This window comes from Serinus canaria, chromosome 10, assembly GCF_022539315.1.
Source record: "Serinus canaria isolate serCan28SL12 chromosome 10, serCan2020, whole genome shotgun sequence".
NCBI classification, from domain to species: Eukaryota; Metazoa; Chordata; class Aves; order Passeriformes; family Fringillidae; genus Serinus; species Serinus canaria.
In genome coordinates, this window is record NC_066324.1 from 7677892 (window position 1) to 7692528 (window position 14637).

The window sequence follows — 14637 nt, forward strand, 5'->3', positions numbered from 1 at the left end:
GCGTGCAGCAGAGAGAGAAAAAAATCTATTTTTTTAATTCCTAATTATTTCCCAGAACCAGGGTTTCTCTTGGTGGTCCAACCAAAACTGTTATTTCTGAACCCCTGCCAGAAGGGGCCGGGACAGAAAGGGAAGGACTGGGACAGGGAGTGGTGTGTGCTGTCTGACTGCTGGCTCAGCTAATGCAGAGAGCAGTACCCACTGTCTGGCCACAGCTCTATTACTGGGACTGCTGGTGGTGATAGGTTTCAAAGCTGGAGGCACAGACCATGTAAAGTTGGACTCATAACATTAACAGAAATGCTGCTGTGCCCCATCCCCACCAAAGCCTCTTGCTGTAGCATTGCAGAAATGTACTGCAGGGCAACTTGGCAGGGACTGCTGGTATTAGAAATGCTGATGGGTTGGGCAGAGCAGCAAGATGTTCAGGACTACAAGGTTTTATACAACCAAAGACGTAATTGGATCCAGAGTCTTAGGTCTTTCCGGGAAGGAATTTCTTGAAATGTCAGCTCTAAGCTCTCTGAGGATATGACAAAGGAAGCCAAGGACATGACAGAGGAAACCAGCTGTGACTTCTGGATAAGAAAGGCTCTAAGTCCAACATTTATGAGCTGTTGCATGTGTCAGATGCTTCCCTGCACACACTCAACTTCAGACTTAGGAGAGTTGTGCACTCATTAGCCTGAGCCCTGTTGGTCAAGGTCAGCCCATGCCATGGGAATTAGGGCTGGAGTTACTGGAAACAATTCCAAGCTTTGTTTCTGGCCAGAACGAGCAAGAGATAATACTCCCTGGAAGTGTGCCTCATTTTTGCCATCCTTTCTTCAGTGAGTCAGCAGGGAAAAATCTCAGCTCTGTTGAACAAGAAATTCTTCTTTAAAGCATTACCACGTTCACGAGGCTCCGACTCCTTGGATGCAGCCAAGCAGCAATTTCAAGCCCCAAGTTGCCATCCACCTGCCCAGCACTCTTCTGATCTTTATTCCTCATTGTTCACTGTGAGTGGCCTTGTCAGGTCTCGTGCTCCCTGGCAATCTCCATGTCACACTCAGTTGTAGCTCCTCTCCTCCCAGCACTCTCCTGGAGACAAAATCCTCCCACTTCTCCCCTCACCACACGCTCTGCTGCTCCAACCTGCCTCGTTCTAAGTCACGGTTTTGGCTTGGGTGACTTTTCTTCCTCTGGATCCACGATTTCCTGATAGCACAGGGGCACTGGGATTCAGTATAAGGCATCTCTGGTGAGCCTCTGCACCCACTTGTTCCACCCACCCTCCCCACAGATGTGGAGAAGAGACTCTGGCCAGCTTCTCTGTGTCCCTGGAGTCTCCTGGCCTCTCCCCTGCTGTGCACAAACGCTGCTGCTCAGTCTGTCTTCCTCAGGCTAATGTCTCTGCTGCTCACCACCTTCTCCCTTTCCAGAGAGCCTTGGGCTCAATTTCAAGTCCTTGGCTGATGTCAATCTGCAACTCCCTTTCTAGCTTTCACCAGTGTTTCACACTCGCTTTATGTGGGCCATGTATTCCATCTCCTTCCCAGGTTCTGGAAGCCTCCTTGGAGCTCAGTGTGCCAAAAAACTGTCTCTTACTCACCCATCCTCTGCACTTCTAAAAAAACATACAGTATTTCCCACTTTTGTGGATCCATTAGTAATTTCTCCCCGACTTGGAGATCTGCTCTTCCTCCCCAACAGGTCCCATCCTTCTAGCAGTCAGGACTACAACCTCCTCACAGTAGGTAACGTGTGTTTACCTTAATTCCCAGCATCTTTATGTGAATGATTATTCAGAGCCCATAGCTCAGGCTACCTCTCTGTTCTGCCTTCTTTCCAGCAATTCCAAGGTTCAGGATGGCCCCAGGAAGGATGCTGCAGGCACATCCCCTGCCCCTTAAAATCTGACATCCCAGTGGACATCCAATAAAATACCCCTCTCCTGTTGTGTCTGGGGATCAGCATCATCACATTATTTTGGTAATCTCCATCCTAGCCATGCTTATGTGGATGAAGAGACCTTAGTTACTCAGAGGGGAACATTTGCAGAAGGCACCTAAAGCAATTCCTCAGGAAAAATGAACTTGACCAGGCTCTTAGTCCAGTCCAGCCAACAGCAAGGTGGTCCCTGTGGACAGGCACATTTGTAGGTCTAAATTGCTCACTAGAACTGGTACCAGAGGTGGGTTTGCCAAGACCCCTTTCACAGCTTGGAGAAGGAGAGGCTCACCCGAAGCTCCTGCCCCACACAATGCTGCCAAGCCTCCCCGTGGGACACCAAGGACAACACACACCACATCAGAACAGCTTTCCCACCCCACCATGGCTTCCTACCAACCAGCCCTGTGATCTCCTGCATTCCTTTGTGCACAACTTCTTTGGTTCATTGGGATTTGTTATCTCCAAGAAAGCTGCTCTGAGCACAGCTCCAAATGGAGCCAAGTAATTCAGCTCCTTCCTGCTCGCCAAGCTGCAGAGTGCTGGCCTCAGGTGACTCTGCTGACACCATCCAAAGCCACCCCAAGCACACCAGCTCCCTGCCAGGATCATCATATCAGGACAGCACAGATGTATTCATCAGGTGAAATACCCTTTGCTGCCCAAAAAGCAGCTTCACAATTCCCTTTGTGCCTGGTATTGGTCTTTTGAGCCCAGCTGGAGCTGGCAGACCTGGGACGTGCCTGAAGAAACAAAATATGACCAAATGAAGCAAAAGCACATAAAAACAAGCCCCTTTGGAAGTATTCCCATTAATCTGCAGGCTCACCATTACCCCAGGCCCTGCAAGTGCCTCCAGCTCAGGACTGCAGTCCCATTTGCTCCTCCACTCTTGGGTCTCTCTTGGGTAACAACCATCAATCTGAGTTTTGCCAGACAGTGCAATGACAATAAGTAAAGGTCTAAGAATACAAATGACTCATGCTATTAAACTTGAAACCCGAGCCAGGCTTGAAAAATATTTAGAGCTGTAATCAGCAAGGAGACAAATTCTGAATTCAGCATTTTAACTCTGCAAGCCAAATTTCCCCATTAGAAGGGCGTTTCTCCATTTTCTAATATCACTATTAGTATTTTTCATTTAACAATTTGACAGAAATAAAATACACTGCAGTAGCACCAGTGATAACACACTTACTCCCACTTGAAAGGCTGTCTTTATTCTTTCATAAGTCACTTCTAGCTTACAGCTCTATTGATCATCAGTGAGGATGAATGGAGCTTCCCAGGATCCTCTGGGACAAATCTTACATATATAATTTTTTTTATACCCACCAAACAACTATTCCTAAAATTCAACAAAACAGGTCATCAGGGCAACGCTCCATTGATTTCGTGTCCACTTATTCTTCAAGCACGATGCTGAATGCTCTATCAATAATTCAGCAGGCTGAAGGCCACCAGTGCCCCAGGAGACACAACTATCTCATCATCTCCCACATCAGAGCTGGGAGGTGTCTCCATTGCTAGAGAGAAAGGGAATCATGGGCCTAAAAAGCAGGGCTGTCCTGTAAAGCATGTGCACCAACCAAAGAAATGCAGTGAGCCCTACCCCGAGACAGATGAGAGCAAGTGTTTGAAGAGATTACTCAAAATCTGGCCTAGTAAGTATTTCTAATGTGCTCCCAGAGTTAGCCAGCCATTTACTACTCCAAGCATGACTTGTTCATCATCCCGACATTAATTAGCCAGCTGCTGTGAAGTTAAAAGAGAAGCAGTTCTGCTCTGGTGCTCCCATACCAGGAAAGCCTCCCAAGGATGCTGCTGCCCATTGGAGTTTTAGGTAATTATTGGCTGGCTTCAAAATAACTCTATTTGGAAATGGTTCCTCCTCTCAGCCTCCTGTCTTTTCCCAGGAGACACCCCCAGGGTGGGACTTACAGTTCAAAGAGTCGCAGTGTCTGGAAGAGTTGCCATGACAGAGTGGTGAGCCGGTTCCCGGAGAGGTCTCTGAAAATTAAGGGAAAAAAAATAAAATAAAGCAGTCACTGTAAATAATTCTTCTTGTACATGGCCCTACCACCTCCACAGAGCTCATCATCCTCCTCGATGGGGAGGCTGTCAAGCAGTTTAGAACCCAAGTTCAGATTTCATAATGAGAGATTTTAATGAGGACAAACCCAAATGAAAGTTTTTCTTCTTCATTTTTTTTTTTAAGGGGAAAAGTGATTTATATCCTGCTGCAATGTTAAGGGAAAAAAAATCCAATGTCTGATTCTTGCCCATGAATCTGGAGCTCAACCAACCATAAGGAAAAAGAGCAAGTCTAATTTCAGAACTTGAACAAAAAATTAAGTACAAACCTCACGTTAAAAATAGTAACAGTCAGGTTCAAATGACAGCACGATGATTACCCAAGGTGTTATCATATGATCAGCAGTAGCTGTGCATTCCAGGTGTCCCAGAATGGCTGTGTGCTGCTTGCACCCAGGGGTACCACTGCTACAGCAGCCAACAGCTCCCCATCCCTCTCTCCATCTGCCCAAACTTGCAAAAACATAAATCTCATCTACCTGGGAGAGCTTTGCAACCCAGCTGACATCTTCTCTTTAGCTGAAAGCCAGAGAAGATGAAAGAATGTAAAAGGAACTGAATTAATAAAAACAAGAGGAAGAAATGTGTCTGGAGCAGGGTGAGCAGAAGGAGAACAGCCCCTGGTTTTTAACAGCACATAAAGATGGTAATGAAACTTGTTCTGTTCTGGCCAGCCTTCCCAGGGACACCTGGCCAGCCTGAGAGCCACCAACCCAGAGACCAGCCCATGGGTGAGCGAGCAGAGGAACAGGTGATCACAAGTTCTGGGAGAATCCCAAATGCCCCATCTCTTTGCTGGCCTCCAGAACACACAGGAGGTGCTGCCTCACATCCTTCACCAAATCCATCCCTGCTGAGAGCCACAGGCAGGCAGGGCAGCCCCTCTGCCTCAGCCTGGCCCACAGGGAAGAGCAATGAAGACCCAGACGCATCAATGACCTGAGGTTCACTCAGCTCTGGGCTGGCCAAATAGGAGGTATGACCCAAGGCAGTCCAGCTGTGCAGGGCTCAGCCCCCAAACCCTGTTTGATTTGCAAATAAGTGCTAAAATCAAGAGAGCAAACCCCTGAATGGCTTCTGCTGTCACAGGTCTAATGCACGAGGATTTGGGATGACAGATTCATTTCTTCCCTTACACTGAATTTCAGCAAGGGAAAAGCAATCCTGGTCCTGTCCCACCTGCATAGAACTCTGCAATTAGGAGTGGGGAAGCTGCTCACACAGCAAAGCTTTGTCCCAAAGGCTCTCCACGAGCCTGGCAGAAGAACAAGCCCAAACACAATGATGGCACAGTGCTGCCTTTTTAAATTCTGGCTCTGCTGCACATCAGACTATCCTGCTGTGGGAACCACAGCAAACCACAGGTACCTCATTTCACATGACTGAGATCCCACCATTCCCACGTCTGTAGACAAACTGCTTCCAGCCCCTGACAAAGGTGGCAAAAATGGCAGGTAAAGCTAAGCAAAGGGGAAGAAAAATATTACAAGACTCCCTCCTTTATCCACCCCAGAGCACCTGGAAATTTTGCAAAGACAGATGAAAAGTGGGAGGGGAAGGAGCAACTCACTGTTACTGAAAAGTGAGACAGTAAACTCCCTCCCCCAACCCAGGGAGAAGAAGGAAGCGTAAAGGGGATGCATGAGAGACAGCAAGATGTGGGAGAGAGGCAGAAATGCAGAGGAGGGAGTGAATCTCACTGGAATGTCCTTTCTCAAAGGTCATGTTTTGCTACATTAGGCAGAAATGTCAAGAGAAAATTGGATTCTGAAAGAGAAGAGAAAAAACAACAGGCTTTCCACGCAAATAAGGGAATCAAAAATAGCATGATCGTGTTATTACAATTTAGGACACAGAGAGATGGAGAAAGGAAACATCCTCACTAATGCAGGGGGCTTTGCCAGGCAGATGTGCTCCGTTCCTCATCTCCCACAGTGCCTGGAAACCAACTCCTACCACCTCCTCCCTCCCCCAGACAATAACCCCAGCAAGCATTAGGGACAGAGGAGATGGCTCTTCCCTTGCCCACATCTGGCAGGAGACTCTGTGCTCAAAGGGCAAAGCCAGCGTTTGATCTGACCTGACCATCAACTTCTGCAGGGCTGGGCAGGGGGACACACACCCACGGCTCCATTTCAGATCAGCCTGGACACACACAGGGAGCAACATGTCTGTCATGGAAACTGACACCTTGGGTACTCCAAAACATCACAAAGGTCCTTCCTCAGGCTCAGAGACAGACCTCAGCCCAGACCCCAAAAGGAGCTGCACACAAACACACATTAAAAATGCACCATGTCGGCCACAAAATCTCCAAAGGTCAGAGATGCCAGCACTGGGATTCCACATACAGAAGGTTACAGCTACTGACTCGTGCTGCAGAAAATAGAGCTCCTCCAGAGAAACTTCACTGCACAGCAGTGATTTCTCTCCAGAACAGATCCATCCCACATGCTGGATGGGACAGGTTTCCTGGGGAAGGGAGCATGTGATTCTGTAATTAGAGATGGAATCACAGTACATGCACATGAGGAGATTAAATTATGGCTCCACAGGTGAGGCTCTGAGCTCCAGCACTCTGTAACTCCTGTTTGGTGATTGCAAGGCTCCCCACAGTCACAAACCTCAGCTGCACACACCAAGCTTCCCAGTGTTCTGTGGAGCATAAATGGGGAGGGTTGGGGAAAATCAAGGCACTCACATCCAGAACTAGTCCTTTCACAGCTCCAAATCAAGGCCTCTCAAAGGCCCAATCTGCCTTCCTGCAGCATTTCCAAGTCCGTTGCCACCTCCAAATCCCTGTTACAGGTGTGACAAGGACCCCACCACCCTATGCTGTGGCTGGGCAGCGCCAGCTTCCCTCCTTCCTGGCCCATTTCCTTCTCCCTCCTAGCTGGCTGCATTGCACTACTCACTGCTCTCCAACCACTCCCAAATATTTCTCAGCATCAATTTCCTTACCCTGCCCAAATTTCCTATGGTCTCCCTCACTATTACACCCTCCCACACCAACAGCAGTGCCCCAACAAGAGCTGCTACTCCTCTCCCTCACTCATTCCTGAACATCCTTTGAAAAACTTCTCCCCTCCAACTGGACCAAGAGCCATTCTGCTGACCTAAGATGTCTCTCAGCAAAACCAAGCCTTCCAAGCAAAACCTGCCCTTTGACAAGATTCCTTTCCCTCCACAAAAGAAGGATGCAAATGTTCTGTAACAGCAGCATCACCAGCATTTTCTAGCCTGAGCAAAACAGCTTTTTCCCAACCTCCCTTCTACCAACTCAAACATTTGAGGAAGCTCTTATGTGAAACTAGAAAGGAATAAGGAAAAATAGAATCAGCCAGGAGCAGACACCCAAACCAGAAAACTTCAGACTGAGCAATTAAAATTTGGCAGAATTATAGGAAAGTGGAAGCAGTCCTGTAGCAGTGTGCCAGACAACCTTTATAACAGCCTATGCATCAGTTCCACCTGTAACAAAACACAGCACATCACACATCAAGGAAACACAGGCTGAGGGAAGCAAAATGCCTTCCCTGCATTTTTCTCAGCAATGAACAGAAGCCTGTCTCTCCCAGGACAGACCTGCCATCAGCACTCCTGGAACATATTCAAAGTGCTTCCTTGCCATGGGACATTTTCTCCATCACTCACAAGATGCTCTTTTCCATGGAGACAGTCTCCAAGAGTAGCTGCCAGGGTGCTGTTTGCCTCCAAAAGGAGTTGAGTAGGGAGACGGGGTTGGAGAGAGCTCACCTGGACCAGGTCCAGGGCAGAGCCACCCAACCCACCCATGGCTCAGGCTCAACACCGCTCCACAGCCCTCCTGCTGCAGCAGCCGTGCTCCCAAGGCTCCTGCTCCTGTCCCCGGCAGCCCTTTCCAGCAGCACCTCACTGCACACCTCAGGGACAGCCTGTTACTGAGTGACAGCTAAATCCCAGTTCCTGCTCTCTCCCTCCATCCTCCTCCTCCTTTTCAGGGGGGACACACCATGTCCCACGCACTCTCCCACTGCTCCCGCAGGCACTGCCAAGACCTTGCCTCGGTGACCAACAGGGAGGGGAGGTGACCTTTGCCATTTTGTCACAGTATGAGTGACAGATGGGGCCATGGAATGCCTCATGGAGTCTGGAACGAGCTCCTGGAGTTAAAAAAGGGATGGGTGAAGGTGGAACAAAGAGGAATCCAGATCCGTGGGGACGAGAACAAGTGGACTTTAATGCAAGAGGAGACAGCATTTTTTTTCTCTTCCCTTAATTACCCAGCAGCCAAAAGTGTTTCCACTATTAAAGCCATTTTTATTCGGCTAAATTAAGCCAGTTGCCTCATTAATGACACCAACAAGCAGGAGCCCCTGTAATTAAACTGTAAGTTATTTTATGCAGTTCAGCTCAACGCAACGGCAGAAACGCTGCTGCTGGGGAGGGACCCTGTGCACCTGTCCCTCCTCCACGCAGCTCCATCCTCCACTTGCCCTTGTTTCCAAGCTGACACATTTATTTCTGCATGGGAGAAGTTTTTCACACGTTTTAATAACATGGTGCCACTATGAAAATCCTGACTGGGAGGGATTAACTTGCCAGAGCAGCCGGGGCTGAGGGAGCACGAGCGAGTGCCTGGCAGCAAGGCAAGGAGACATGCACATCCTCAGCTGTGGTCCCCTCTGCTGGATTTGGCTGGTGGCACTGCATGTGACTCCCTTGCTATTTGGGCACAACAGGTGCTTCCCATCATCTCACAGCTCACTGCAGCCTTAGCTGGGTGCTGGTGGCCACAGGAGAGGAGAATGTCACAGCTTCACATGCTGCTGTAGGGGCAGCTCCGTTCAGGCTTGCTTATCCCTGCCAGATAACTCCAATGACCTCTAAAAGCACTGTTACACTCCCCATCACCCTCCCTGCCTTCCCTGTCCCCCTCCCTCTTCTTCCTGTTTAGTAAGCAGCTTTGCTCATTAGGGGAAAAAATGTACTGTCCTCCCTTAATGAATGTGCTAAAATTACCCCAACAAGTCCCAGAAGCTGTGGCAGGACAGGCCTCCCCACAAATCAGGCTCTGCAAATATTAGACTTGATTGGAATTTCCAATAGCTCAGCCCCAAGTCCCAGCAGGACACGTTTGAGACAGCCTGGAAAAGGACTGGGCACTGCCAAGTGCGTGCAAGCCTCACATGCCCAGAAATCAGAGTGAGCAGAGCAGGATGTGCCATTGGACTGGTCAGCCTGGGATTTCACAGCTGCCAGGAGCTCTCCTGGATTTGCTCCCTGTACAGGCTCAGCACCAGGACACATATATTGGTGCTGTGGAGGAGTGAGACAATTAACAGAGGTCCTCAGCCATGGTCTGGCATTACCTACAGCTCAGTTCTGCTCCTCAAGCAACACCTCACAATTTCAGTTCAGCACACAGTACAGATGGGAAGGCATCACCAGATGTGGGTCACTCTGTCCCCTGTGCTTCAAGGCAGAGCAGATGCAGGGATCTGGACCTCTGCACTACACTCGTCTTGCCCTTGTGCTGTGCAGTTTCCATTGCTCTTCTCCAAAGACATCTGGACTCTCAGAGGACTTGAGAAAAGGTTAAAAGTTGGGTCAGCCCTGCAGTTGCTTTCCCTTTGCCTGCCAGTTTCCCTGCAGGGCAGAGTCCAGCAGCATCCACAGAACTGGCCAGTCTTCTGCTCAAGGAACAGAAAAATCAACTTGCAGCTGGCAAGAGCCTTCCCCCATAGCTGCCCTCCTGCAGCCAAGAGGTCCTCAGGGCTTCATTGCCCCCACCTCATCTCCTCTGCCCCAAACTGCAGCAATTCTAGATCCATCAGACTGAAATATTACTGCACACTGGGCTTTCCTCCTGCTTTGGCATGCAGAAGTAATACAGGAGATGTGTGCCGGCTGAGGACAACGGTTGCCAGCTGCCAGCTCCAGCAAGGGGCTGGGATTATCCAACCCTGTTTGCTTCAAACTGCATTGTTCTTCAAGCTGGGAACAGAGAACAACCGAGGAATGCCTCCTGCTCACGGGTTTCCAGTGAACCCAGAGCCAACCCCATGGCCCTGCGTGAGGGAAGAGCTCAGAGCTGTGGCAAGGCACAGCTTGGGGGGATGGCATGGGAAAGACAGTGATGCCCACAGGGCATTTCCCAGCATCTCTGGGAATCCACTGTAATTGGACTTTGATCATATTAGAGGTTTTCCAACCTTATTGGTTCTATGAACATCCTAGGAGCAATAGGGACAGGTGCTCATCAGAGACACCACGCAGCTGGGAGGTCACTCCAAATGCCCAGGCAAACACTGGGAGAGCTGGACAAGGTCCACACAAGAGCCTCAATGTCAGTTTATTGAGCACAGATGTGCTGGGACAGGTTCTGGTCTTCCCTCTTCCTCCTGAACAAGGACTGTGATCTCAGCTGTTAGAGGGCTCTTAAATCAAATTTATATTAAAAAAATATATAAATTCAAATATCCCCACCTACTCGGATGCCCAGAAATCAATGAGCCTTGAATAACCTCGAAGGGGTTAGCAAAGAGCAAACTAACAGCTGGGCCTGAGCCCCAATTTTCCTGACTCAGGGAAGACTGCCAGAGGCTGGGATGCACTGGGATGGTAGCAAGAGCTCTGCAGAGCCTCTGAAGGAAGGAAGGGGTATAAATACAAAACTATATATATATATCTCCAGCAATAGCAAAACAACAGGGCATACGGCAGGCTAAGCTCTCGGCAGACTCTGCTAAATGGTTTCCAATTAATTAACTGATTACATGATAGAACAGAAGGGGATTCAAGTGAGTGCTGTTGACCTTTAAGAATAATTAATATCATCAAGATAGCAAAACTCGTCCAAGAAAAATAATTAGGAAGATTCTAATATTGCCTCCAAAGCCACATTGAAAGAGGTGAGGAAGGTTCTGGTTAATTCAGAGGCACAGTTCCCACGTATTTCCTAGGAAACCCATTTCTCCCTTGCACTTGCTTCCACCCTCAGATCTCCCACACACACGTGCTTCTTCCCTACCCCAGTCAATCCTCCCCCTCCTCTCCAGATCCATTTCCCTGTCACCTCTCCAACACCCCATCCCCCTTCTTCTCTCCATGTCTTCCCTAAAGACTCCTTGCTCCAATCCCTTGTTGTAACCATGTCTCTCCACACCCTGTCCCTGCCACAGACTCATCCCATCCCCTGCTTCTCTTTGGCCAGCCCAGAGTTCCACTCTGTGCCTTCCTGAACCTCAGAAAGAAGCCCTGGTCCCTCCACATGACATCAATCCACTTTTTATCTGCAGTCAGCACTGGCACCTTCATCGGCTGACAGAAGGCAAGCACTACATGTCATCCCAAAAAAAGCCCTTCCCTGCTTTTCCTCAGCAGTCAAATCCATCCCAGAGGCTGGTCTGGGAAGCAGATGTAAGAGATGCACAGCAACAGGAGGAAGATAGGAAACTCGTGGATGCCATTACACCTCAGCAAGCACATGAGAATGCTCATACCTCACTATATTCTCCTTGCCCCTCCCTTCCCAGTTTGCTTGGCCCCAGTGTCATGCGTGGGAGAGGGGTTGGAAAGCCATTTAGCCAAGCAGGAACTGTAGTGCTGAGCTTCTCAGGGAAGGTAGCCTGGACACACTGGGAGTGAGGTTGCATGAGCAGCCAACATTTCTTGTGAGGGAAGTAAAAAAACCAACCCTGGAACGAAATCCACCTTTGCAGCAAATAAATAAATTTCCTCTGCTGCTTATTATCATTAAAACTTCTGTGGCTTGACACTTCACTAAATTATAGATAAAAGGAAAAATGGTCTTCCTGGGCTCAGAAAAGCAGGCTGCTGCCAGAGCCCTGTGTTTACAGCAGCTAATGAAAAGAAAGCCTGCCATTAGCCTGCAGCACTCACCCCACCTTGGCTGGGAACAGAGCTACCTGCACCCCAGCACTGGGAGCAGCAGCTGGGCACCACGAGGGAGCAGAGCTGGGGGCAGGCAGGGGGAGGTGAGCACAGGGGAACTGAAGGGCCCATGCCATCAGCCAGCAGAGATGGCAGCTGCCATCTCCCATGCTGTGCGGAGCTCCTGGCCGCAGCAGGAGGTGAGGCTGACGTGCTCCAGCTACGCCTCAGGAGATGACAAGAGAAACACTCAGTTTGGGAGACAGACAGCAGAGAGCAGGACCTGCCTCACCCAGGCTGCTGCCTCCCCCCAGTGTCTGCAGGGTGGGTATAGGGAACAGGGAGACAGCAGGTGCCTGGGACACACCTGAGCATGGGCACAGGAGCACCTCTGCCCAAAAACCTGTTTGCAGCACCTGACCACACAGGGAGGAATTGTGCTCTGAGAAGAGACCTGTCTGCAGCCACAGCTGAGCCGTGGCATGATGTGCCTCCTGACAGCCCAAGGATTGCTGGGCTGAGGGGAACAGGGTGACTTAATGCAGGCAGAGCCCAGTGAAGCCTGCTTGCTGCACTCCACACTTATAACCACTCCAAAAGCTGAAACACGCTTTGCCTTTGACAGTTAACTCTGTCAAAATAAACAGGAATGTCTGCACACAAAAGCTCCATTTTACCCATTCTTCTGAATACATTACGTACTTAAAAAGAAGTATCTTTTGCTGGTCACTGTGAGGAATATTTTCCAATGAAAAGACTAATCACCACAAAGCACTGAGTGCTTCAGAGTGCAGCAGGCATTCCTTCATTATCCTGAGACAGCAAATTACCCACAATTATCAACACGCACAACTGGATACAGCAAACATTCAGCCAAAGCCCAGGGATTGTGGTTGCAGTGAGGCTGGATGGCAGATGTCCTAGAGAACTACTCATGTGAGAAACCCCCAGACAGCAGCTGGGTAGTGGTGCTGCAAAACAAATCCATTCACGCTGCAGAGCACAGTCAGTGCCAGGAATCACTGCAGCTCGGAAAGTTTGTATGCACAGAATCTTAGAGAGGCTTGGGTTGGAAGAGATCTTGGAGATCACATTGTTCCAAACCCCCTGCCACGGGCAGGACAACTTTCACCAGGTCAGGCTGCTCAGAGACCCATCCAGCCTGGCCTTGAGCACTTCCAGGGATATTTCAGGTATTGCAGCTGTCAAAGAGGCAGCTGGGCAGACTGGCTGCACAGCAGGAGAGATGGAAGAAAGAAGACACTGCTGGCAGTGAAACCAGCCTGGACACCCCACAGGCAATCTCCCATCCCATGCCTTGAGCCAGCCTGCAGCTGCAGCCAGGAGAGCACAGGCTGGGGCTGGAAGGTGAAGGAGTTTGTTCCAAGAGAAGGACAGAAGAGGCAGGGGGCAAACCCAGGGAGGGCAGGGAAGCCGGGAGGCTTCAGCACAGGCCGGGAGCTGGGTCAGAGGCCAGGCGGCTGCAGGGAGCGGGGACGGGCGCCGGAGGGACGGGAGGAGCCGCCGGCCCTGTCCGTGGTGCTGAAGCGCGGCCCCGCGGGGCGCGGGGCACCGGGCACCAGCACAGCTCCCTGGGGAGCAGCCTCGGGAATGCCCAAGCATGGCTTCAGGCGTGTTGGAGGACAACAGGCATGAAACACGGTCACCCACAGCTCCCCGGGGAGACACACCTCTGGCTCTCACTGGCAGCCTTCTAAACACCACCCAGGTTCTTGCATCCAACAGAATTCACAACTCATCCCGTCCCAAATACAAATAAGGGAGGGGTTGGTGGGAAACTCCACATTTTGACCAGTATTCTAATAAAATTTTATAATTCCTATAAAACTCACGGCTGCCTAACTTATGACATTTAAATTCCTGCCTTGTCACACACCATCATGAATTAATGTCCCATCATTCATGCCCTGTCGTAGCTTATTGCTCAAATACCATATGATTTTAATGTTTCTATTTTTCTGCCCTGTTGCTTATTGCCAGTATATCAAAAAGGGAAAACCAGCCCTGTAATCATACTGTTAGTAAGCCAGGATCATGGAAAGACAAATCCCAGGACAGATAAGGTTGGTGGTCACTAAATTTCCACTCATCCTGCCATGACTGTCCATTCCCCCAGCAGGTTTCCATGCCCTCAGGTACCCCCTCCCAGGGAGGGTTCCTCTTCCCTCTGCAGCCCAGGTTCCAGAATCATAGACATAAGAACCCAAATATGCAAAATTTACTTGTGACAGAGTTATTGTAACTGATCTGACATTGCAACTGCATCCCACAACTCAAGGCCGGGTTTCAGTAGAAATCATACAAGGTGTTCTGCCTCAAATAGATCAAATAAAAGCAGAGAAAATAAATGTTATTCCAGGTTTTAAGATGGGGAACTGAAGCAGGACAAATCTTGGCACAAAACATGAAGTGCTTGAGTTGGAAACTCTCAGGTCCTACTAGAGTGCATCAGTCACAAACTCGCTGCCCCCCTTTCTATCACAGTACAATAAACCCTCTCCACAGCCCAGCAAGGCAGCCTGCAGCCAGGAATTAGTTACCCAGCTCTCTCAATGCAGGTCAAATGATTTCAACCCAGCCTGAAGGGAAGCCACAGTCCTGCAGGGAGTTGGTCTCTCCTCTGGCCTTGTGCACAATGGCTGGTAAAACGCAGGACCTACCTCTGCTACTGCAGCAAAAGGAGAAGCTGCAGTTAGCTGCTTATCAGTCACCTGA

General features: G+C 49.6%; 1 protein-coding gene across 3 annotated transcripts in view; it reads right to left on the reverse strand.

Annotated features, from left to right (window-relative positions):
* The window catches only part of NTRK3 (neurotrophic receptor tyrosine kinase 3), a 210273-nt gene that overhangs the window by 156090 nt on the left and 39546 nt on the right, over positions 1-14637 (reverse strand). For all 3 annotated transcript variants that reach the window (XM_009090015.4, XM_009090016.4, XM_018913926.3), the window contains exon 4: positions 3874-3942. In XM_009090015.4, the coding sequence (XP_009088263.1) occupies positions 3874-3942 (69 nt within the window). The remainder of the gene's footprint in view (positions 1-3873; positions 3943-14637) is intronic.